This window comes from Apteryx rowi, unplaced genomic scaffold (assembly GCF_003343035.1).
Source record: "Apteryx rowi isolate R43461 unplaced genomic scaffold, aptRow1 scaffold_896, whole genome shotgun sequence".
NCBI lineage: Eukaryota > Metazoa > Chordata > Aves > Apterygiformes > Apterygidae > Apteryx > Apteryx rowi.
Genome location: NW_020451200.1, coordinates 236,748 through 263,650, shown reverse-complemented (window position 1 = coordinate 263,650; position 26,903 = coordinate 236,748). Strand labels below are relative to the sequence as shown.

Below are 26,903 nucleotides of genomic sequence, written 5' to 3'. Positions count from 1 at the left end.
AACTCATGGGTTGAATCTAGTCCATGGAGTACTTCCATCTGTCTCTCAACCTCTTTTATAGGAAATGAGGAATAGCTGTTTGGACAATGTGGGCTGCTTTGTGAACTGAACATGTATCCCTCTGCTTGGAAATGGTCCAGCATTCAGAAATGGAGCCACTGCCTCCTGGTCCCCACGGGGGCAGTGATGGGCCAAGTGTGTGCCATTTCCTGTGCTGGGAATTCCTAATGCAATTTGTGATCTGAGGGGTGTGTGGATAGTGGATCAAAACTAGGGTCAGGTGCTACTACTGTAGAGGATGGACTGCCCTAAACAGAAGAGCCCTGTATTGCCAGACATTTCTCTCATCTTTTTGTGGTAATATGTAAGCAGTACCGGCTTGCTACTAAAAGCTTTAACAGGCTTGTACTTTTTCAGTCTATATTTTGACAATTGTGTGCTTCTTTCTTTCCCCCTCCCCTATATCTTAAAACAAAATACAGTTTTGTAACTTCATTTTGAAACATGTACTGTCTACCTCTTGAGACAAGGAGTTCTGAAATATGRAATAATACTGCTGTTGCATTGTTACGATTTAGAATCTGGCCCCTATATAGCACACTTCATCTTAACTGACTCCTCTGTTTTTCCTTTGATCTGCAGCATTATGTAATCCCTTGTGTAATGCAACTTCACTTAACTTTTTATTTGCAAGGAACTTTGCTATTAATGCTCGTTTGAATACTGAGCATACAGCCTTAATTATTTCTTACACAGCAGGAAACTTTCAAAGTAGCAGCTGTGTTTTGCCTTAAGTTAAATTGGTTGTGGACTATGACTGCTCAAATCCCTGAGTGTATAATGAGCTTTACTCCCAGCAAGCTCCCTAGACTACAACCATAAGGGTACTGAACTGACTTCTGTGTTTCATGTCATACATACATTTTAACTAGGGATAAATTGACTTAGTGGGTGTTACCAAAACAGTAACAGAGAATTCTCTTCTACATTAATATGTGATGGTTTTCCTCCTTGTTGCCTGCCTTCCCTTAAAAAACCATAGGGATTTTTTTGCTAAGGTTTCAAGAGCATGCATCAATTCATGTTGTTCCTGTGCATTTATACCACATTGGTGTTTAAGAAAAGATCACTTTTTCTTTCTTCCTGAATTTTCATGATGAAGAGAACGGTTGCTAATAAAAATGTTTATTCACCCTGTGTTTAGGTCAGAGTGCTGTAGAGATTATATTAGTATTTAGTTATTTTATAAACATTTTTAAAACATTCTCGATTCCCCCTGACTTTGCTGCAGAAGACTCTAATACCAATCTTGAATGTTAATTTCTAATTTTAAAGGAATATTCTGTTTTAAAGACCAAAACATGGAAATGTAAAGCTCAGTCAGAATAGTTTATCTTTCTCCCATAGTGCTTGCTTTCCCAGTGGATGGTATCTCACTCGATTCAAATGTTTTACCTCAACAAACTTGCCTTGTAGGCCACTCCACACATTTATTGTTTGCTGAACAAAAAGTGCTTCCTGACATGTGTTTGTAGACATTCCTGTTTAGTTTTGTTTTTAATGTGCATTTTATACCTCGTTGTCATATTAGTGTCACTCCAATTTATTACAGCTATTTTTACATGCCATTTGAGATTTTTAGTCTAATTTTGTTTTAGACTGAAACAAGTTTGGATAGCTGGAATAAGTTTTTTTTAATAGACTGAAAAGTAGACTCCCAGAATGTAATAAATTTTTTCTTAAAAAAAAAAAAAAAAAAACAACTAATAGTGTTAGCTAGTACTTAAGTTATGCTTAGGATAGCTATTCTATACAAGTTTCAAAGTTTTTGTAATTTTGTGATTCAGCTGAGCAGGAAATGCCCCTTTTTTAGTTCTTGGGGATTTATTTTTTCTTTTAGTTTCCAAAATGTAGTCTTTCTATACAAGAATGTGGTTGGCCTTCAAAGTAGTTGTATGATTGGCACTTTCCAGGCAAAACCTGTAACCTTTTTGTGAGTATATTTTGCACCTGCAACATGAGAGTTTACTGTTGCCAGCACTGTTTATTTTCTCTAAATAAACCAAGTTATATATCAAAACAAACTGGTCTACATAATCATATGGAAACAACCAACATATTTCAAGAAAATTCTCATTTACATTTCACTAGGTTTATGTTAGATTTCAAAATGTTTAATTACTGTTACCAGTACTATTAGGCAAGGCTTATGTTCTCTGAACGTACACATTAAAAACAACAACAACAAAAAACTAGTCTTCTTGTTTTGCAATACACATCTTCTAAAGTTTCTGTCAAATATATTTTATCTTCTATTCTTACATCTACTTCATATCACTTATCCTATTTCAATTCTTATAGCATTTTTGCTATTCTGTAGAGTTTTAGACTAGATTTTTTTGTGTCCCAATTACAATTGGCTTAAAGGTTTCAGGCATTTTTTTAATGATAATTAAACTTTTAAGTCCTGTTCTATAATTAATTTCTCTGAAAACTGTACCTGTTCAAATGGGTTTGTGAAATATATTCTATGCATTTGAAGGAAATGCAGTTGTTGTTCACTGTTAAATTATGATTTTTGTAGTCATATTTCCATTTAATACCTCAAAAAGAAGAGGAAATGTAGTACCTTCCCCTCCCCCCCCTCCAGTATGTCTTTACTTCTAATTTATTTCTTCAGTTAAATTCAACTGTTGCCTGTGGCTTCTATGACTAAAGCTTTTTGAGCTTCCTCCGATCATAGATCAAATAAATAGTTCTGCAGATGTCCACTCTGGCATGAGATTTTATTAAATACCATTTATTTAAATTTAAGCTGTTTGGATAACAAATATTTTCCTCCCCTCTCTCACATTCATTGAATCTCTTTTCGTGTCAAGTCATTGTGTACTTCCAACAAACAGGTTAATATGACGTGAGACTGTTCTGTGCTAGATTTGACTTTACAAAAGCTAAAGATTCCTCCTCTTTCTTTTGACAAGCATCTAAACTTCACAGGCYTGTTTGTTTATCTGCATTTTTGTTTCTGCTCTTTTCAGTCGCTTCCCATGTGTAATCCTTTCTTTTCCTTTTTCTCCATTGTGTAAATCTTTGTTTCGATTTAACACCAATCTTGTACATGCTGTTGCTTAACTACTCTTTCCAGTTAACGGATGAATTCATTTCATAAGGTTTGGAAAATGCCTAAAACGCTTGGTAGCTCGGGAGTTGAGAGATGCTGCGTGGCCCACCTGAGGGGGTGCCCCCTTCCTGAGTCCCCAGCGGCTGCGCGATGCAGTGGCGCTGGGGTTACTGAGCAGGGGGCTTCCAACTTCTCCGGTCAAGAGGGAAAGAGTCACTTTTTCTTTTTTTATCTGACCAGTAAATGCTCTAGAAAATCATGGTATCTAGTGACTGTTTTCCGCAGTTCAGAAATTGTCTTTTACTATATCACTGCTCCGTGGGAGTTCTTAAGATTTCTGGGTCCTGTGAGGTGTTTCCAGTGCTGTCTCTTTCCCTAGGTGCTCCTGTTTAGCCCTTGCCCATGAATAGCGCTGATGCCTCTTTTCCTGACTTTTTTCCCATGAGTAGTGGAGTTAAAACAGTTCAGAGTTGTGGGGGATTTTTAGCTTGGGGTTTTTTTTGTTTGTTGTGGGTGTTTTGGGTTTTTTTTTTTTCAGTTTCATTTCTTCATGACTGTGCATAGCAGCAGTGAACTGCTGAGAGTCTGGTCAAGTTTAACTCTTCAGTATCTTCCTAAGCTTTGTGTGAACTTTCATTTGCTATCTTAAACACAGTAACAGTAGTTCACTATCCTGGTGTACTCTACTATGAGAAAACGGACCTTTTAGTTTGGACRTAAATCCACAGCAGAAGATACCTTGCAGCAGTACTAATTACTTTAAAAAGAAGGATATTACTATGATGTTTTGAAGGCATTTGGGTAACTTTTCTCGCTTTTATTTAGTAATTAAAAACTGTTTCATTAATAACAATTCTTTCTAATATATATATTTTTTAAATTGACAGACTGCAGTTTCTATCTAATTATAAGGAAGGCTCTGGATCATCCTTAACAAGGTAGGAGTTAACTCATATATGCTTGTTTTACACAGAACTGCTGTCTGAAAGATTAGTGTTGTAAATGATAAATGAACTCTCAGCCTCCCTTGAATGACGTACTTGTATGTAGTTTTACTGTTGTACCTAACTGATGCTTTCAAAATTCTTCCTGGGCATAATACTCTGGCCTTGGGTTTTATTTGTTTGTTTTTGTTATTATAGCACAGCTGAGAATTTTTTTCCTATACAGTTTGTACAGTTACTCCACTACTTGTTTTGACACATTTCACTATGATTGTTACAAGTTTTTGGTCTGCTGTGTAGACCTTAGGACAATTAAAAAATTTGGCTAGACATGGAATAGAATTTGTTCTCATCCCTTTTGGAAGTCCTGTGGCTTTTAGGCCTTCTACTGACAGTTTTTTCAAATCTCAGCAAGGTTCCTATAAAATGTCTCAAGTATAAACTCTAAACACCATCCACTGCTTCTGGCTGTAAATTATCTCTGGTTCTGAAGCAAAATAAAGTAATGCTGAAAATAGACATTTTTTCCCTAGAGAAAGGGAGTTCCCTGACTTGACCAGCTACTAGTTGGTATAAAGGTTTTGTTTATACAGTGGAGCTATTCCTAATTAGTTCCCTGTGTGGGTGCTCTACTTGAAATTAATGTTTCATTCTAATTTAATTTAGTCTGCTTTTATAATACTTTGTTATAGCTTGTAGTAAAGCACTTATTTTTAGGAAAAAAGTATCTGCACCCCACCACCCCGTGAGTTTCAAAAGAGAATTCTCCTCTAGGCAGTAATCAAACACTCTTACTTTTTTAAATTCAATGACTAAAAATCCATAGTTACATAGAACCAGTTACTATTCATATTTTTATAGTTACAGCTGCAGAAGCACAACTGTGCAGTTTCCAGAGCCAAAACAGAACTCAGATGATTTATGGACCTGATCACCTGACCTCTGTTCCCATAGTCATGAGAATAGGGAACCAGTACTTTTGTGAAGACAACTGTTTGAAGTTATATTAGCAATATTGTGGTGATAGTTGAAACAAGTTCAGTTCCAAGCTCTCTTTTAGTGCCTTTTTTGTTTGTTTGTTTTTAGCTGTCTTCACCTTTGCTCTGGGAGCAAACTTGCATTGCTGTAAGTTCTTTTATTTAGAAAGATGAAAAAGTGCAATAGGAGCAGCTGTTCTTAAATTCTGGCTCTTATAGGTCCTTATGAGGACCTGGGTACCTTGTTTTTCTCAGCCTCCACCATGCGCTTGCAGAATAAAATGGTCACCGGCATTTAAACTTCATTCTTGATTTTCATAGTTTTGAAAGATTGGAAACTTCATTTGTGAATTTAGAACTGCTTTAACGGGACTTCTTTCAATGTAAATATTGTTTTAAATAAGTATAGCCATTATAATAAATAGATAAATATTATGGAAAACTGTTTGCATTTTCATTATGATTTATTTTAGTTATTAAAATAATGTATACCAGTACCAATGATTATTATTTTTCTTTGGCTGTACCAGTCCTGGCAACAGTTTGTCATAAGATCCAAACTAACTTGAATCTGTTCCACAGAAATTGTATGGAATAAAAATTCAGCTTAAATACCTGAACATTTCAACTTGCTAGCATTTTTGAATAGTATAACTTTAAATGTGTTCTGGTGTTCCAAATTTCACTCTTAACAGAATAATTTCAGATTTCCACTGCTACAGTCTGGTATATTCCCTTTTTAAGCTAGGAAGTTTCATTTTAAAATTGAGAGAGGACAAAGCACAGTGATTACAAGTGTAAACTTGAATGTTTTTCATGACAGACGGACGTTGAATGTTTAGCATCACTTCTTTGGATTGTTGAATGTGAATTGGAACTGCTATACTTTAGGTAAGATATAACCAAGTGTTCGTGTTAAGTACCCCCTTTCTTCTTCACTGATTATCAGCAAACTGATGAATGTAAAATGCTATACTTTACCATGTATAAAATGTTTATTTTTGTTGAATGTGCCTAATTCTATTAGAGATTTTAAATAATAATAGTTCAGTTGTTCTAAATGTTTACTTTCCATGAGAGAAACCACATCAGCAACTCTGCATGGTCTAAATATGTTATTTGATTTTAAGATGGAATAAGTAGTTGTCTTACCAGCTTATTGCCACTAAAAGTAGTGGTCCAGTTCTGTCTGCCCCTTCTCTTGCACCAACACTTGTGCTCATCTGTAATGTATCAGTTCAGGGAATTTGTTGCTGAAAAATCTATGGGGTTTTGAAAGCTTCTTGGAGGWTATTTTTCTATCAGTTTAGACCTCTGAATCAGCTCATTGTAGGATCAAGTAAGGGCTGGTGTTGACACAAGGAAATCGGTGCCAGTACCTGTGGCAACGAGTTGTTAGATTGGCTTTACTGTGTCTTCAAACTTCATGCTCGCTCTCTGCTCCAAGAAAAGGTTTGAGGCGTGAGAAAGAATATGAAGGAGTTGTGGACTCCAGACTATGACTGCAGACTTCAATAACTGAGAAGGAAGGAGAGGGTGATAGAATAGAGCTAGATGGTTTTGATAGGTRGGGGTAATTATCACAGTAGTTGCTGCTGAAGATTGCCTTCTTCCTCAGAGTGAAATACAGGAAGTCATACTAATTTGGATACTACTGGTTACCACGTAGATTAGAAAAACAGAAGAGGGAACCAACTTAAGTGTCACTCTTAGCATATGGCCAAATTGTGGTCAGTACTGTTACAGAGCTGCAAGGCTTTAGGTCACAGAAAACAGTTCTGTTGGTTCTGACCCAAACAAGCTACTTCTTACCAGCCCTTTTTAGGCTGCTAGGAAATGTGAAGCAGACATGACATTTGAGCTGGGCTATCTACTGCAGCATGTAACACTTAAAATCTTAATGGGAATAATCCCATATTTTATTGGAGGAAGGAAGGCTCTGTGAGATAGTGGCTTTGATCCAATGGTTTCTAGGAGGAAACAGAAATCAAGTATGGAGAGGAATCTTTTAAGCTAACCCTGCTTTAGTTACAGTGAATGCAGTCAGTAGTTCAGCTATTGTGAGAGTCATTCAGCAGGGGATGCTGTGAGCAAATGACAACCAAAAAAATCAATTTGTTTTAGGCAAAAACAAGCCCAACATGGCAACAGTCTGCCTGGATTGTTGTCAAAGCAGACTTGCTGTGCCCAGGTGAACCCGGGGATCTCGGTGTCACTCTATCAAATTAAAGGTATTTGTTAATGGCTGTTTGTTCAAAAGAAACAAAACCACCTGCAGAGGACTTTGGAGGGTCTAAAGATTTGTTAATTTAAGGCTGCAAAGGATTCTACTGAATGCRGAACCAGTATAGCTGAAAAGCAACAGTATTCCTATTTTATTTCACTGAATGGCTGAACAAACTGTGGTCCAAGGGAGGAGGTGGTTGTGAGGGGTGGAAGGAAGGATTTGTGCCTAGATTAAAGGCTGTAATCATAGCTCTAATAACTTCTGCAGTGGAGGAAATTATTCTTCCCTACCTTGTAAACTAATGACACGATACTTGTAAGAACTGTGTGCTTAACCAATGCAGCTACTTTGTGTATTTTATTTTTCTGCTTTATTTTCTCCTTTAAGGGTCTTTTACTTTGTTACAGTCCTGTGGAATTCAAAAGAGGAATTATGCATATGACATACCTATTGAATTGTATACAGATAATATTTTAATTAAAATTTAGGGCCCGTTCTACTTTTAAGTGAAGGAAGGCCTTTTTTAGTTGAAGGAGCTCAAAATCCAGTGCTCTTCATAGGCTCACACATCCTGATTGGGGAACTGAGATGAGCTGAATCATGGGGTAAGGAGGTCTTTGGGACAAGCAAAGTAAAGTGAAAATGAAGAATAAAGGAAAAAATGATAGGAATGTAGATGAAGACTCTGACATGTTAAAAAAAAAATGAAGTGATGTAAAACAAGGAATGTGAGTGAAATGAGGAAATAGAGATTTACTAAATTACGGATTCTTTTAAATTTAGTCAGTAGAAAGTTAATAATACAGTACAGTGTAATTCACAGCTTTTATTAGTTCCATTGGTAGGAACTAATAAACTGTGAGGAACTATAACTGATAGGATTTTTTTTTTTTTTTTTTTAAGCTGGGTAAATTCTTGAAATCCTTATTGCTTGCTATTAGAGACCTTTTACAGATGTTAAGAAAAAATATTATTTTAAAATCAAGCTCTTAAATATGCCTTTAATAGCCTTAAATATTGACTTGATCAGATTTCTATGACAAAATACAGACTGGAGTAGCATCTAAACACTTTGTTCTAAAAGAAAAGTTTCTGAAAATCAAATCTTAATGACAGCGACAAGCCAGCAATAATTTCTTAATACCAGTGCAGCAGAAGGAATTCTTTGTACTCATAGCTGTGCTCAAAAAGTCTTATGATGAGATTTTCCACTTTTCTTAGTGAAAAGAGGAAGATTGAATTTTAGTCTGTTATCAAAATCATCTCTTAAAAATGTTTTGAAGTGTATGATATGAAATATTGTTATAATTCTTCAGAATTTGAATTCCCTTATCAGATTAAACTCTTGTTGTCAAAAATGTTTTTTGTATATGTATATGCATGTGTATGGTGATCTATTAAAGCTGCTTTTTAAATGACATTAGGGGATGGGAGAATGTGGGATGGGAAGAGAATTCATTTCCAATTTCCTGTTTTCTAAGAATACACAGTGAAGTTTAACTCAATATCATAATAAACAATGAAGGATAAATTATGGTGATATTGTTCAGGTCTTCAGATGATAACCCTTTGGTATAGTCTGAAAATAGGAACTGGTTGACAAAAATTACATCTGGTCATTTTCTACCAAAAGTGTTTTGAATTATTAAGATGAATACAGCAATGCAGGGAGATCACCTCAAACATTTAATTCAGAGATGCCTTTTGAAAGCTTCATTGACTGCACAAGGAGCTAGCATTAATTCAGCTAAAGCTGAATCTCTAGTGTGAATTTTTACTTCACACACGCACAAAATATGTATTTTTAGATGTTATATTCTTAGATATCCTCAGGAGTGGTAACTRTTAATAACTTTTCAGGTTCCACGATAAAATGAGTATTTAAAAAAACCACCACCGCCACCACTACSAACAAAAAACCCCATCAAAACCAAAAAGAATAGTGTAATCATAAACTTAGAATACATTTTAAGAATTTTATAGAAAATAATTCAAAGTTCAATAACAAGATAATGTTTCACATGTCTATTACTGTGAATTCTTTGGGAAATTGTTCTTTTCTATGCTTGCAGAATATCTAGTACAAGAATTCTGTGCTGTGAGAAGTAGTTGCATATGACATCAATACAACTGTGTAACAAATAATTTTCAACTAAGATTGCTAGTTAATTCATTATCAGATGTTTTACAGATATCATATGAATGTGTTTCAGGGAGATGTATGAAGAAAGGTCACATGGTAACTATAATTCCTTGTCTTGTGTTTTTTGCCAAACATGTTTTATGAAGAAGTGGGTACACTCTGAATCTGGAATTCGGCTTTAGGCCTGATTTTTATCTGTAATGGTGGACTGCAATTCAGTAAGTGCCCAACATCCAAATACCTTTCCTGGGTTTTCCATCCTCAGTGGAGTACTATCTCCCAGCAGGTGTTAATGGCAAGGTGTTCTCTAATACACAGTAGAAAACTTAATGAAGTCCTTGAAATCAAGGACAGAATTTTTTAAAAGTAAAAAACCCACAAATTCTATTGACTCTTCCTGAAACAAAGACTCTAATTTTTCACCAGTAGCAAGAGGAATGGCTGTATAATATCTTCCTTTTAAATAAGAACTGTTTCAAAGATCTTTTTCTTATTTAAAAAAAAAAAAAATCTCTTTTGCAATGTTCACCTTCATTAACACAACTTGCTGACTTCCTTCCTCAGCTACAGTTCTTCCTACACTCAGAGGTCAGAAAAGAGCAAGATCAACAAGCCGCACATCTGGCTGTCTCTCTTTCCAACTGGAACAAAGAAACAATTTTTAAATGGCTTTTTGAGTTAATTGTAAACAATTTGCTTTTGGAGTCACTGACTTTCAGCAAATGTTTGTTGTAGGCGGATGTCAGGAAAAAGGACTATGTCCTAATGCAATTCCTCCATGACCGGTGAGGAAAAAAATCCCCCCAAAAATCTCTCTYTCAGAAAAAAGAGAATGTCTTGTCCTTCTAGCATTGAAGCATGCACAGAATTTTGAGTGCATGTGTAGGACACTTCACAAGCTTAAAATACATGCTTTGAAGTAGAAAAGGCAGACTTAGAAGTAGTTACTTTATTTTATTTTCCCATACTCTCTTATACAGTGACAATGACTTTTTTAACATTATTTTCAGTAGCTGTTTATGTATGTACAAATTGACAGTGATAAAAAAACAGGGACAAACAATAGGAGTAGAACAAACTTATTTTAGAGTTCTGTTCTAATACACTTATTGTATTTAGACCTTCTCTTAATGCTTTTGTCCAATAAATATTTCTGAAAATAAGTATATTTACTTTCATTAATCTTTAACATTTTTTAAAACTAAATTCTAAACAATCATTGAAATGCAATGTATTTCTTACTTTTCCAATGATTAGTTTTTAAAAAACTAACTTTTAGTATCAGCTAGAGATAATCCAGTCTAAGCCTATTAAACTTTTTTTTTTTTTTTAACGTGTTACCTGAAGTAAAGTATCTAAGTATCTGGTGACTTTGGCGCTTTCACACTTTGCAACAGGAAGTAGAAGATTTGTTGGTTTACAGCATTTCTGAAACCTCAGCCACTTTTTAAGTTTTTGAGCTCATGTTTCTCCAATATTTTGGTTGCTTTGTTTAATATGTCTTTCTATTATGATACTTTTATTTCTGACCTGACCCTTGTGCTACATATTTGCAAATGACTTGATATGAAGAGAAAATTGGTAGTTCTAGCTTACTAATAAATTTGACTATTTGGAATGATGCCTAAATTTCTGACATATTTGAATCAAACAAATCACCCAAAGATAATTTTTTCCTTCAATTTATTTGTAGGAAGAAAAACGCACTGTGCTAAGATTGTCAAATTGATGTATTTGAGTTCATAATGCCACTTAGTGGATAACTGCCTTAACTACAGTCTTTTTCGCAAAACAAATCGAGTGGCAGAAAGCTATATACTGTGGTTTTTCTTCTGTCTAGAATATGTTGATAGTAGCATGTTTTTCAAAAAAACAAAAAAAAACACCCCTTCCATTATTGCCACCCATTTTTACAATAGCCAATTCAGTTTCTGGATGAAGTATATTAAAATGTAGGTATCATTTATTTCAGAATATGAAACTTCTTAGAGGAAAATAAGGAACTTCTCATTACTTATTTCATTATACTGGAACGATTAATCTTCTTGGTCTTCTTGCACTGGTTCTTTAGGTTAATGAAGTATAATTGTAGTCTGCTGATAATGGTGTTTAAGTAAGGGTTTTATTTAGCATTTATGGTTGGAAATTGGTGACTCGGTAAACCATGAAATAGAACAAGCTGATTCTTCAAGAATTTAACTGAAGAAGACCTGACTGAAGGTAGTTAGTAGACCTTTTCCCTGAAGGCATTGTGGAAGGCATACACAAAACAGGAGTATAGCACTAATTTAGTTAGAACCTTTTGTAGACATCAAATAATTTTTCTTTGGAATATATCAGAAAGATGGGATAGACACAAAGTCTATTCAGTTACAGTGATGCACAATTACTACTTCCTGAAGTATATTCTCTGCGCAAAAACATTTCATTACTAAGTAGTTTGGATAGTAGTATTAATAACCTGGTGCATCTGGTGCCAAATTAAAATTATTAAAAAAACCTGAACTTTTGTATCTGAGACAAATATGTACACACACACACACGCGCGCGGTGTATATATGTGTATTTTTTTCCTAATATCATTGTATTCCAAAAAAAAAATACATTCTATAATAAAAGAACACTGTCCTTCCTCTGCAGTTTAATTGCTCTTATGAAAGAGATTTTTTCCACTGTGAAAACATATATTGATTTATTGACTTTTTTTTTTGCCTTTAAATTCTTTTTCAGCCTTTAAACTTTTCTTTGAACTCTTTTTTTCCCCGTAAGTAAATTTCTATTACTTCCTAGGAACCTAGGTAATCTTCAGTCATATCTTGAATGCTTTTTAACTAAATCTCTCAGTTTTTTTTTCTGAACTCTTCAACTGCATTGTTTTTATTAGTAAGGCAGTTAAATGAACTACAACTAAAATAATGATTGGCTCAGAGGTGAACAAGCAATTCAACTCCCTGTTATGCTTCAATGCCTTAATATAAGCTGATTGCGTAAATTACAAAAATTCAAAGAAAATGCATAGATTTTGGTTGGTGTTATGTAATACCTGTATCTTCTTTAAGAAACTTTCTATCTTCCACTTGTTTATCATGATATTAGGGGAGAAATGTTTTTTCCATCTTATCGCATCCTCCAAAGAACTTGTATCATCTAAGGCATGAAGTAAAAGAGAACCTGAGTTTTACAACTCTCAGTGCTGAAATCACACAGATGCTCTTTCTCCCTAACCACTACTATATACTATATACTGTACTGTTGTACAAATGCTTGTATTTCCGGATGCCCAGAGTAGAAGGCTTTGAGCAAGCAGATAGAAAGCTCTGGTTAAGTAGACAATTTTAATCTTGATTTATATTATTTTGTTACAGCTTTAATCTTTTTTTTTTAAATTTATTCTGTAACAAGCAGCTCATTTACTGTTCTTAGTTGAATGTGTGTATATGTATACAAGTGTATGTATGTGTGTGTACATATATAGTTTTTACACTGTATTAAGATTTTTAACCAGTTACTTAGCAGTTTCTAAAAATATTTTTAAATGTACTATTTAGATGGTTATTAATAATTGGCATTTTTTGTTAGAAAGTAATGAATGATGTCTTTACAAAGTGGTTTCTTTTACCTGTGATATGTCTCCTCTATTTATGTGTAAATGGGGCATTAGTTACAATTTGATCTCTTTTAGGTAAAAATAAAACTTTAAATTTTGGTGTAAACCCAAGTATAGTGTCTTTTCTATAGCTTATAGTTCTAAAAGGCATGATTTGCCTTTCATACTGATGTAGTCAAGAAAGGCAATAACAAAGTGTCTGATGTAACTACATTTTTGATTGCAGATAATCGACATTTCAAAGTTGATGTTATCCTGTGTATCTAATTTTTAATCAGAGATTGCAAAAGGAAAACCAGATTTCTTGGTTTTCAACTCTTAGTCTGCTGCTTAACTTCAAAAGAAATAGTATTAATCTAAACTTGTTGAATAAGCTTATAAAAATGGTATTTCCATTCACATGTAGAAAACAGTACTGCTGCCAAAGACTTAGCATGTGTTACATGCCGTGTTGAGATGCCCTGCTATGAACACTCACGGACTAGTGATTTTTGCTTTCTGCTAAGCCTGGTTAAGTGGCACGTTGCTTAACATTTAGGAGAAATGTCACTGGTTTTAATAATTTTAAATGTAAATTTACACTTTTAAACTAAATTCCTGGTTTAAGTGGGAGGAAAGGGAAAACAATGTAAAATTAAAAAAAAAAAAAAAGTGCTGTCCTGAAACTTGGTTATTAAAATGCTTGCCTAGGTTCGTTTGGCTTTAGTCAGAAAAATAAGGGTAGTGGAGAAACTCACCTACTATATTCCCTGCAAAAATTGAGTTTTCAGTATCTCTTACAGAAATAAGTTAGCACTGATGGTTCAGTGTAAATATTAAATAAACATTAGATCTAAACCATTAGCCTTTTCTTGGTTACAAGAGAGGCACATGAATTTCAATAAGACTTTGGATGAGTCTAGGCCCTAGACTCAAAAATTAAAAATGTTGCTCAGAAATCACATTTTTTTACCCTGTGATATGAAAGTTATGTAAAGGTAATAAGCATTTCAAATAAAAAGTTGTTTGCCTAGTTTTCATGTAGGGCATTAATTTTCCTGTGTTTTTTGTACCACGTTTTTGTTTGTCTTTTAATAATACAATACTCTTCAAGGATTTGGTTAATTAAAAACACTCAAAATGCTAAATGTCTCCTGTTGAGTTTCTCTTACAAACAGCAGAGGGCACTATATAATCAACAAAAGACTTCCTGAGGTTGTTTTATCTCTTTTTCATGTGAAGCCACGTTGAATAAGCAAATGTCTGTAGGCTGGTCTGTGAGTTTTAAGTGTCTCCTTCACAGGAAATCGACTGAGTAGCATTGTAGGGTTGTCAAAACAACTGTACAATGTCCACTTTTGTGCATATGTTTAGCTTTGCTCACATCACAGAACAGTACTCTGTTTTCTTTGTATAACGGGCCTCTATAGGCTGTGCATCTTGTAATGTGAAGGGAATAAACTGTGTCATAAAAGGACTTGTAATTAATCACCATTGAAACTTATCAATTAATCAAGAATAGATTTAATAGGAAGGCAGAAGTAGGCCATAATCACTACTGTGCATCAATTTTATTTTCTCAGAAAAACGTTATTGTGCAAATTTCATTGCTAAATTAAGAATACTTTCCAGCAGTGATTTGAGTTAATTACTGTAAAACCTGTCAGGGTCAGTATGTTATTTTAATTTTTGTTTACACTTATGAGAAAATATTTTTTAATTAGAAGGATGATTTTAATTCAGCGCCATCCACAGTACTCTTCCCTTACTTGTCATCTAATGCAAATAGCAGATTGATTAATATGTCAGAAAAGTTGGAATGGCTTTTAACAGCTCATGTTGGGACACAAAAATTTGGTTTGCATTCTGTGTTAGTAAAACATGGTTTACAAATAGATTTTGGTAGGGGATATGCTTCTGAAGGTATTAGGCACAATGCAGAATTAAGAATCTCTTCGTGTTCCCCTCATTAAGAAGGCTAATGTGCCTATTAATTAAAAGCAATTTTCAAGGCAGGATGTTTTAYAGAAATTCCATGATTCCAATCTTCTCCTGTATGTTTTAGTGAATTAAATATCTAGTGTGAAAGAATAAAAGTTAATAAAATAATATCTGAAGAGATAAAAAATGATACAAAGCTAACAAGGCTGAAAGGAAGAGTTTTACTGGAATTTTTACTTTTCTATAACTCCCATCTAATATACAGATTAGACTAATATTTTGGAGAAAATGTGTTCTTGCTCAATATTCAGCCCCCAATCCCTTAACTCTGAGAGCAATCTTTGAGAAATTCTGTAGCTTAGTAGCTGTCTAGCTGGTTATATGTTTAATTTATGGCCCAGTATGATGATCAAATACCTTTTTCTCAGTCTTTCTGCTTACCTGCAACTGTGRGTTGGGGGGGGGGAGGCGGAGGGAAGGGATGTTTTTCCTCTCCTTTTCAAGTGTAGTGTTTTACGCTTGTATTTACTGAATTTCTTCTGGATCATATCTCCAATTTATCAAAGTGATTTTGAACTGTACCTGTTTTCCAGAATATTTGTATTCCTGTCTAGCTTAATATGTATTTTATTTTGTACTCCACTGTCCGTCACTAAGTAGAAGTATTGAACATAACCATATCTATGCAACAGATAACAGATACAGTATAAAATTACCTTCCTATTTTAACAGTAAACCACTCATAATTACTTGTTCAAGTTTTCAGTGTTGCAATGAATTTATGGTGCTAAGTAGAATTTTCTCTTTTCTCATCTACAGTCATTTGCCAAAGCTTCCTTCTTTATATATTTCTTTTCTTCCTTCTGTCCTTCCATATGCTCAGGCAGGCATATTGATTTCTAATGCTCTATTTTGTCCATTGGAACAGCCTGTTGTGTACTTTAACTGTTGGCTTTCCTGCACTCCTTTATCCATTATGTTAACTTTCCAAGAGACCTATTCTTCCAGATACCTGAAATTATTGAAACTATTTTTTTCAAATCATGATCTTTAATTTGCTGCTTTTTTCTTTCTTCCCTAAGAATAGTAAACTCTGCTGTTTTTAATTAATTTCTCCCACATTTCCTTCCTGAGGTTTCAGTCAGTTCCTCCCATAAGTATCAATCAAGCCTAAAGCAGCCATTCCTCTAGTAACCTCCTCCATGTTCTAGAAGGAACATTTATCACTAATCAGCTCCAGGAACTTGTACAGATATATGGTTAATTATACTTACTAAAGCTTCTTGCCCAATTCTACTCTTCAGATGCCTCCATAGTTCAGCAAAACCTTCTTTACCACTGTCTTGGGATTAGGTGGTCTCTAAAATATCTAGGGATGGTACCTGTTCTTTGCTCCTTTACCCTCATCAAGAGACATATAGTAATTTTTTATTCTCTTACCTTTTTATGAATTTAAGGAAAAAAGTGTATATACTTCTCCAGCCTATTTACAGTATTTTTTAGATAATGTCTTCTTTTTAGTGGAACTGCTACTATTTCCATGAACAGCATCATATTATGAAAGAGTCAGCCGGTTTTCCTGTTTTGTGTTACAAGATCTATTAAATATGGCCAGTATTACTCAGATGGAAGTATTTTAAACTAATAGCAACTAATCCCTACAAAGAGCAGTATTTCATCTTTAATCCCCAAATCTTGAGCAAGTGATACATAATGTATCAGCCATAGCTATCTTAATTCCTGTAGTGTCAGTATATTTCTTTGATTAGAATTGTCATCTTAGTATTGTAAGATATTGTTTGACTTCCCCCCCCCAACCTCTTCCAGAAAAAGATGCTTGTAAATACTGCTTCAGATCCTTATTCATTACCCTACGAAAGAGAAATACAGATTTTAGCCAGCAAAATCCATTACATCCTGTATACTGACACATTCAGAGCAGATCACTAGTAACTGTGCAATAAGAAATCCAGTCATTGTGGGATTTATGTCTGTCTTGACTGAGATTAGATGTGCTATTTTGGCATTTATATTTTGAAGAGAAGTAAAATGGATAAAGAACAAAGTTAACGTGCAAAGGCTTATCCTTATTGTCAATTGGAACAAGAAATAACTTGAAAATAAAATCACGTTCAGGAAAATCTTAATCATAGTTCTACAAAGAACTAGAATATGCTAGTTTTTATCATGTTTTTTTTCAGGTATCTGCATTGGATTTTCTATGAGAATACTATAAAATATTCTGTGTAACATAGTCAGTAGGATGAATAATTGGCATTCATTGACAGCCTGAAAGGAGCAGCTACACTTTTTTTTCCTGTTTCTGACTTTGAGTCYCATTTCTGAGTCTGTATCTGAGGATGTATATGATCAGTAATAGATTTCCACTCGTATCCATGAATATTGAAACCAGATAGCTTTTCATATGCCCAGATCCTTAGACTTCCAAAACTGTGTGCGCTGTTATGTTCATTTCCTTTTACATTATGATTTTGGCGAGAGAAGACAAGGACAAGGGAGTTTTAWGATGAAGAAGATGAGGCTGCTGCTCTTCTCTTACAAGAGAGCTTCAGAAGCTCTCAGACTTAGAAGAGCTTCAGAACTGAGAGAAACTCCATCTGGAAAAACATGAAGTGGTTTTGTTTTGAAGGAAGAAACACTTCAACTAGCCAAACCTGCTCCCTTCCTGCTAAAGGTGTCCCTCTCCCATGTGTCGGTTAGGTAAGCAGTATCCTGCTTTGTTTACCTAATAACATCAGTTGATAGAAGCTCTGTTTATTGTGTAAGGGGAAATTTTGTCCCTTTGTGTATAAGCATTTGTGGATGTGATGCCAATATTTCTTGAATTGAAACTAGATTACTATAGTTACTGTACAGTGAAGGAGCATGACATTCTCAAACATGTAATTTCATTTCAAACACATAATTTCCGAATGTGTAACTTTAATTTTATTCTAACCCTTTTTTAGTATGATACCTTGATGGTGACCTATGAATCTGAATCTGGATATTTTGATAAAAATATCTAGTGGCCTGGTTTTCATGCCTTTATGATGGCTCTTTTTGGCATTACACATGTTGAAATATGTGTTTTCTGTTCTAAGTATGCTCTGGTTTGAAGGTTGATATATAAAATAATTCTCCCCTAAGTGATAAGTTCATCTGAGGTAATACATTTTTTGCCTTTTGATTTTTAGCAAATCCGTGAGCCAAGCTCTTTAATCCTTGGGGCTACAGGTATTAATGTTGCTGGCCAACTCTTAACATTTTGTGATTAGTGAAAAATGCATTTGTCATTACAAACTATTTATTAACTCTCTTTGACTTGCCTCACCTTTTTTTTTTTTTTTTTTTTTTTTGTAGCTTTTAACTGTGTCCTGCAATCTACATCTCAGTTGACAGTAAAAACTCTTGGCTTGAAGCCCTATTTATCTAGGAACTGTATTAAAATAATTGTTCAAAGCAGAAATTATCCTTTTATCTTGGATTACCTTCACCTTGAGCAATGTTCTTCTCTTATCCACTTTTCACTACTTTACATCTTTTTTTTTGGTGTGGGGGAGGGAGGTTGCCTGTTTATCCTTTACCTGCTTAAAGAATGTGTGGTCCTGTTTTTTTCTTTGCTTGCTTGTAAGTTGCTTTTTGGTGCTTCTTGATATGCAAATAAGTTTTCACAGGTTAACTTTGTTCATAAAAAGGAAATTATGAAAATCTTAAATTCATATTTATTTGTCATAAGTGTGGATTAAATGGTTTTAATTTTTCTGGGAAATGAATATATCTTGGACTCTGAAAAGAAATTTTTTCCACATAAGGCACTGGCCTTACTAAAGATGTCTGTAGGTGCTTCTCTGTGAAATATCTCTGGTTGTTTGAAATTATCATTTCAAACACAGTTACACAACTATTTTTTTTTATGTTCGTTAATATAACAATGCAATCTTACGCTTATTTCTAAAATAATTTCCCTATAGGAATAATACCGCTTTTCATAACTAACATTTATTTGCACAGTTGAGGGTATTGTGACACCAAATCAAACATTTACCAGTAGAATAATTGATGACAGTGATACTAGCATATTYATGAAAATATTCTTAACTATAAGAAAATTGGAGAGATGATCAGAAAAAAATCCTGTGCAGTTTGGGGATAAAGTACTCTATGGAGGCAAGAATAGTCAATTGCCAAAATACAGAAAGGGAAGCAATGGGTAAAATAAAACTCTACAAATTATATTTGAGGTATGTATAAAGAACAGTTCTTTCCTAAAAGACATGATTCCTTCATTATACTTGGTGCTGTACTTAGATATAGTTAAGTATTGTATCTAGAGTTGAGTGACCTGTTTTAATAAGAATTTGGACCAGYTGGAGAAAATTCAGGGCCGAACAATGCAGAAGTATAATAAAGCATGACCTATCATGCAAGAGCTTAAGAACTACTGGAACTAATCGAGACAAAAAAGACAGAGGGAGGTACTGCCATATTCATATGTGTAAAAGGATGTCGCAGATAGGGATAATATTTTAGTGAATAGGACAGTAGGTAAAGGGTTTAATGTATCAGTAGCAATTCCCTTTGACACTGTAGAATCTCCACCTTTTGAAGAGCTTTAAGAATAGGTTGGACAAACATCTGTCCAGAATGGCGTAGAGCTACAGTCGTTCTGTCGTGAGATCTAGATAACTCCTAACTGCCGACGGGGTTGGTGTCATTGCTGTGGGTGTGAATCGCAATCCATGCTTGAATGTTCCTGACTCCAGTACTGCACTTTTCACAGCAATAATATTCTCATGTTCATACATACGATAACGTCCACTATGGTGCGTGAGCTCGCAGAATTCCATTTCCCTGCTGATCCTGAGCGAGCAAGGAGCAGGGATGGTGCGTGGGCTACACATCTGAAAGAGCTCCCGTCACCTGGTGCCTCCGCTATCTGGATGAATTCAAGCACTGCATCATTCCAGTCTACCTGGAATTAGTCTTCCACAAATACTCTAGGAAATTAGATATTTTTAGTATTTCTATTGCATAAAAGGGAAAAAAAAGCAAAAATGTTAATCAGGATTTCTTTATTCACTTTAATTCCTTAATATAATAGTATTATTTTCCGAGTTGTGCACTTCTGTTTTCTTACAAGCACCTCAGTGAACTTTGTGGGTAAATATCACAACAGTTTGGATTTGTGCTTTTGATCTAAGAGACCTTCTTGGGATTGGATGCTGCTGTTTTTTGAAATTGCAGTTAATTATTCATGCAGTAAGGTCAGTTCCACTGCTTTAATGATACTAGTGTGCTTAGTACAGTAGAGTTTCCCTAGCCTGCAGACAGAATGCCTCACTTTTCACAAATGCAGATGTACTGGGAGAAGTTATCACTCCTAAATATTCACTGCCACTTCTGAACTTGGAGTCTCTGTTTCTCCTAGAATCCATCAATGGAGCTGCTCATGAGAACACTCCTAACCCCATTTAGTTAGGATGATCTAAATGAATTTAAACAGTAGGTATTTGCTGATCCAGCTGATCTTGACAAAAGCCTTTGAGAGTATGTTTATGTAAGCAGGCAGATTTAGGAAATAATTTCTGGCAAAGGAGCACTGATGAGTAGCCAAGAGTTGAGCTGGTGTACGTGCCCTTTTTTCACTAACACGTTGTTTAAATGCTTGTCTGTCTAGGTACTCCTTCAGCATAGCTACTGTGATGCTGGTGTTTCTGAGTTTGTACTGATATAAATTAGTCCTGTAAGGGGAGAGGAAATAAATGGTATCTTTTATAAAGTTATGACTTCTTAGCAATGTATAYACTATTACAGCTATCAGTTTAAAAAAAAATACAAAACACCACTCTAAATTATGTAGTCACTAAAATAGCATATAAGCAAAGATAAAGAAGAGTTAAATAATGTGGCATTTAGAATGTGTGCAAAATCTGGTTGACAATAGCCAGTTTGTGAACATTTGCTAAGTTTTCAAAACTGTATTTCAGTATACTTGAGAAGATGTTAAATCCAAGTCAGATTGGAAGGGTTTCCTTTTAGTTTTAGGTATGTATTTTTGTTTTCATTGGTGTTTTTCTTTGGGGGGAGGTATTTTATTTATCAAAATTTAAAAAATAAATTGATTGTTTTAGTGTAGGAAAAGGAATTTCTTTTCCTGTCCTAGATAATTCCTCTAGAATGTGTAAACTAAATTTATTAAACTTGAGAAACTGTGGTTTGTTAGAAAACCAACTTGTGTTGTTTTGGCTCCAAGTTCAATACTTTGTAAAATATGCATTTGACTAGTGGTATATAAAATACAAAATGTTAACTGTACCTTCTTGTTCACTATTGTCTTTATAACTTACTTATATTTTTGTGTGCATCTAAATACTAAGCATAAAGATGGACTGATTAGTTTTAAGCTGCCAGCAATTAATGGCTTAGAAAATACTTTCTCTGTGCTTATGTACATTTTTACCTAAGCTTTAATAGTTTGGAARGCAGTAGAAAAGATGGAAAATGCAAACATGATTCTCATGTCAAAATGTCATCACCTCTAAAGCCTACTATTAAAAGTTGGAATTTTAAGGGGTTTGGACACTACAGAGAAGTTGCTATCACTTAGGAGTGCTGCAATTGCAATATTTTTAATATATGCATTGACTCTCACTTCAATATTTAAACTGATTTTGCAGTTTAAAAAAAAAAAGTGCTTTCCAGTTTAATCAAATGGAATGTTATACTTAAGATTAAACTTGTATGAATGTTTTGTTACTGTACATTAGCTGCTTATTTGCATTTAAGTCACAACTAGAGCATATATACTGACCTGCTCAGAATTTGTCATTAGTTACTTCGAAATCTGGTTAAAAATTATCCTGGAAGTGGCATGCAGTTCATGAGGAATACAGTATTAGAATTTCCAGGGAAAGAAAGGTGGGGACACCCAAGTGCTGGGAAGCAGGAAGGTATAAAGAATAAAATAATTCAGTTTGGGGATAAGGAAATATTATGCCTTAACCCTTTTGTTAAGGTGAAGGCTAGCCTTTTAATATGGAATTAAAAGCTTAGTGCTAGATGATGACTTAGAGTTTAAAGTGAAAGTTATTTGCAACAAGGTCTTGTCTTTAGTTTTGTTTTTAGGAAGCCATAAAGAAATTATATCACAAATGAGACACGTTTAGYGACTGACTGAACCACATCTTCTAGATGTTGAAGTTAAATATCACTGTTTTGGTTTTGTGCACATTGGAGATAGAAAGTGTCAAAGCAGCATCTTCAGGATCATGGCTGACCATGAAAATTGGTGCAAAGCTTGTGGCAGGATTCTCATTTTGTACCTGTGACCTAAACGGCTGCATCAGTGTCTAAATAAGGATTGAAAGAAAGGTGAATAAAGTGAAAAATGAGTTAAGGATTATAGCGAAAGTTCAGGAAAAATACTCGTGTTTGGAAATCTCCACAGCCTTGATATGCTGTACTCCTGTAAGGAGGATCAGAGATTGGGCACATGATCTCAAACTACTCAATGCAAATGAGGGAGCATATCCTGTTTTTGGCAAAGAGAACAGCTTTCTTGCTGTTTGAAGCATACTATTAACCGAACCAGTCTCTGGATGCAGTACTGACTTTGGCAGTAGAAGAAATGGTTGGATACTCTCTGAAGATTGAAGGCAATGAGGTAAGATACAGCTTAAAATGAGAGTTGAAAGTGAGGAATCTGAACTGAGTCAATTTAGATTGTGATAGTATTTCTTAATAATATAAATTGTTTCTTTCAAGGTTATGAAAAGGAAATAAATATATGTGTGTTATCTTGTCCCTTTTACACGATGCTGATAAAATGTATTACTCTAGTGTGAAAAAATATTAAATTACTAAAGATACGAGGTTTAATGTTGTATAAACTCTATTCTGTTCTGTTTGCATGTTTTTTCCCCTTTGTAGGATAATCAGAAAGTTAGACTGAGTTCAAAAAGTGCAGATCTTGTTCTGAAAGTAAAACTGTGTTACTTCTTCTGCATATAAGTGGTCATAACTGTATGAATAATGGAGAATTTTCCTCATGTTTCAATAGTGTGTATACAACATGCTGCTAATTATAAAGAGCTTGACAGTCTGCTCACTGGATCTGTTCTGGAGAGAAAATTTTGAAGAACTATTTCATGCAAAACATTAAAGCCATTTGTCTAACAAAAACTGGGTTTATGTGAAACTTCATGCTCTGAATGGATTATTGACTAAATTTATATCATTTTATGGATTGATTAGGACTGCTTTAAAATCACCAAACCTTCCATTACAGGGCTCTTCCTAGGTTTTCCTACTATGGAAATGTATCCTTTATATGCATATAGAAATGAGGGTTAATGGTACTTTTTCTTCTATAATGCTTGGGGGGAGAATTTGGGGGGAGGGATCTGTTTCCTCCGATGAAGTATCAGCCATGTGCATGCTTAGAATCAGCTTTTTGTGTTCGGATTTCTTAAATGGCAAAAGAGTTAAACTGAAAAATAGATCAGCGTCAGATGTTAGCCCCAAGATCCATGGTTTAGAGCACTGAGAATGTTTATCTTTGAGGCAAAAAAAAAAAAAAAAAGTTTTCAATCTGACTTTTAAATCTTAAGTTACATTTTTCTACATCCCTCTAGGCGGACTCTCTTTATTTCTTATATGTGCTTTTCACGGCTTGATTTTTCTCTCTTCTGAGAAAAAGTTCAAGTTTGCCCAAGAAAACTATACTTCTACAGTTTCAGAATAATGGGTCCTCCTAAGGGCTGCACTGGTAAAAACCTACGTTGTCTTCACTTCTCCTTCCTTCTCTTTCAAAGAGAGTTGTTTTTTCACAAATTGGTCACTTTTCCCTTTGGGAGTTTTTCTTGTTGACTTGGAATGCTAAAGCTTCCAAGATGGGCTGAAAAGAATTTGAACTTAAACTTTTTTTTTTCCAAAAATGCATACATAAATTTTTAAAGTTAAAAGGAATAGGATTTTTAGCTATTTTTCTAATAATTTTGATAGTAATATTTTATAAGGCCTTACTGGTTAGAAACAATTTGACTCTGCCTTAAACTGAATTAGTTTCCATAAACAATATTTTCCATAATTTCATGCTTAAGAATTCAAACCAAGGATTAAGGGGCCCTCCCCTGCCTTTTTTTTTTTTTTCCCTCCGAACTCTGGAATGGGATTCAGTATTCTGGGTTTAGCAGTTCAGAGGATTAACAAATATAGATATGGATAGTTCTGAGTTTGTTTTTCTTGCTAAGTAAACAAGCTCATAAATATCTTTCTCTGCTTAGCAAAGTTGTACTGATGCTTGAATTCCAGTTTGTTGAATAGAATTACTTCTGAATTTATACAAGGTCTTACTCTCTGTCCCAACACACAAAGATCACAGAATTGAACATCAAAGTGTTTTTCACGGTTCAGAACTTGTCATAAGATTTAATATATGATGCAGACTGTGTCAAGCTTTTAGTTGTAACCTTCTAATTTTACGTATATAATTGTTTATGATTTTGTTGCATTTACTAGGTTTGCTGGGATGGGTAATCTTCTTAAGGTCCTTACCAGGGAAATTGAAAACTATCCACATTTTTTCCTGGATTTTGAAAGTAAGTTCAAAGAATTAGAAGGCAATGAGAGAATCTTTTCCCTGACTTTACACAAACTGAGGAAAAACTTTTAAAATTTGATTGCTTGCAGTATAAATTTTCCAGCAGAACAAGTCTGTCCAAGTCCTTGCCTCTAAAATCGTTTATTCACTCAGGACTCCTTTTCTCTTCCTTTTCTATTTTTCAGGAGCCAAATGGGAAATCTTTTAAAAGTTCTCACTTGCACAGAGCTTGATCAGGGGCCAAATTTTTTCCTTGACTTTGAAAGTGAGCAAAGCTTCTTGCCTGGCTTGCCTTCTTTGCTTATTACTTCCTAACAAACTGCATGCGCTTACGCATCATAAAGCAATTCAAAAGAGATTTGCAAACAAATCAAATTACACTTCATTTGAATATTGGTTTCTGATATTTATAAAACCATATAAAATGATTTAAATCACTTCTGAACAGAGAAGGGGGCAGAATGATAGATATATGAGCGAAGTCTTATCTTTTCTGTTTCAAGACATTTATAATCCATCATTAAATTTGCATGTGAATGAACTTCTTTAACAAATCAAGGGTAAAATTTTTCTTATGTTGTTTCATTGAATGAAAATGTATATTGGAAATAAAAATAAAAAGCTTAAATATGAACAGGGTAGGTGGCACTCTTTTTTGCCTGGTTCAGTAGTGATTTAACTGGGTTATTGCAGTTTCTAAAAAAGTAATGAAGTGGTCAAAGTGTATGTGCTTGATTGCATCTCTCTTAATTGCATGTTTATCAGACTGCAAAACAGTATTTCGCCTACTAATTCCCTGGTCACATCTGTGTCTATATCAAAACTATTCACTTTTGCTGGTTAGTTTTCCTGCATGTACTTCTAGACATTTTTTTGAAAACTGGTCATCAAGTCCTTAAATATGGATTTAATCTTACCCCACTACTTGTGTGTGATGCTTTTTATTTTAAATGCTAACAGTGTATGATGTTTTGCTTTTCAATATCTTTATTCTAAAAAAAAGATGTTTTTGAAAGAAGCCAATTTTTTTAAAAAATAACTTCATTTTGAAGCATGGTTTAAAAGAGAATTTCAGCTGATTAGACACAAATTTTATCACCATGAAACAGTTTTCTTGAATAATTTATTCCTGAATTATTTTTCTGAAAAAAATTACTGAACTGATGAGACTTTATGTATATTTATGGTTCAAAAAGTCACTTAAACATATATTTTAAATCTTACGTATGAAATTGTTCAACCTGCTTTCTTGGATAAGAGCTAGAGTTTATGAATACAACTTTACACATATCTTAACTTTCTCCTCCTGAACTTACCACATTATGAAGAATCAGTTTTAAATTATGGATGAAAATTAATTGGTTGGTTTAGGTTTAGAAAAAGGTACTGCAAGCYTTGTATCCTCTTTTCGGTCTCCATAATTTGAGAATTTTATTGTAAAACTGGGTTGTTAAACCTCTGTCTAAACCATCGTGCARTTTTGTCTGTCAAACTCCAGAACGCTTTAGCGGAGCTCTGTGGCTTGCCAAGCTGTCGCAAAGGTTTTCGGCTGCCTCGACCTCCAGGCCTGACCAGCCCCATGACGCCATGCGTTGTAAGAATGTGCTGCTAAGCAGCGCTGCAGGCGTGGCAGGACACAGGTGGCCTGGCAGCGGGGGGCCTCCTAGGAGCGCAGGGAGCAGGGGAAATACCTATTTTATGGCCTTGGCAGTGGAGGTTGCTTTTTTTCCCAAAGTACGTTTGCCAACAAGAGCTAAGATGGGGTGATGATGAGAACCCCCGCTCCCTGAGGAGGTGACAAGTGATCAGGCTAGGCACGTGCGCACACTCCTCGGGCACTCGCCAGAGAGGAACTGAACTACCCCCAAATTTAAGTAAGTTTGACACTCCCGAGTGGAAAGGTTAAAATGTGTTGCGGTTTTATTGCTTTTAAAATAAAGTCCTGGAGGCTTTTATTGGATGAAATGTGTATTGTGTAGAAGAGAGGTAACTGAAGAGCCCTTTAGTTGGGGACTTTGATCTCCTTTATTTAGCCCTTGTAAGGAGTGAAAGGAAGCTCTTTTGTTAATAGGCATGAATAAGAATCTACTTACATGCTTGCTGGACTTGTTTGGTGACTTTCTGTGTGCTTAGTTTTCCGTTTGAGTTCAGTGGATGAAAGTGGCCACTGGAGCTGACCATTCAGAGGACGTATTAAAAATCCTTGTATCTGTAAGGTAGAGTTGCTGCAGACAGAACCACTGTAGTTCTGCTCTGGAGTTGGGGCCGGTTTTTTATACCCCATTAAACAAGATGGCTAGGGCTGCTAAACTGGGGAGATACGCCTGAAACATCTCGGGCATATACACTTATCATGTAAC

The 26,903-nt window shown here is 34.7% G+C and overlaps 1 protein-coding gene across 4 annotated transcripts in view; it reads left to right on the top strand.

Moving 5' to 3' along the window:
• The first annotated feature begins 4,005 nt into the window (after positions 1–4,005).
• The window catches only part of FAM49A (family with sequence similarity 49 member A), a 42,166-nt gene continuing 19,268 nt past the window's right edge, over positions 4,006–26,903 (top strand). For 2 of the 4 annotated variants that reach the window (XM_026091043.1, XM_026091045.1), the window contains exons 1-4: positions 4,006–4,059; positions 5,866–5,933; positions 22,390–22,605; positions 24,462–24,541. In XM_026091043.1, the coding sequence (XP_025946828.1) occupies positions 22,601–22,605; positions 24,462–24,541 (85 nt within the window). In that variant the 5' untranslated portion in view covers positions 4,006–4,059; positions 5,866–5,933; positions 22,390–22,600. The remainder of the gene's footprint in view (positions 4,060–5,865; positions 5,934–22,389; positions 22,606–24,461; positions 24,542–26,903) is intronic. The other 2 variants (XM_026091044.1, XM_026091046.1) reach the window with 2 other exon arrangements.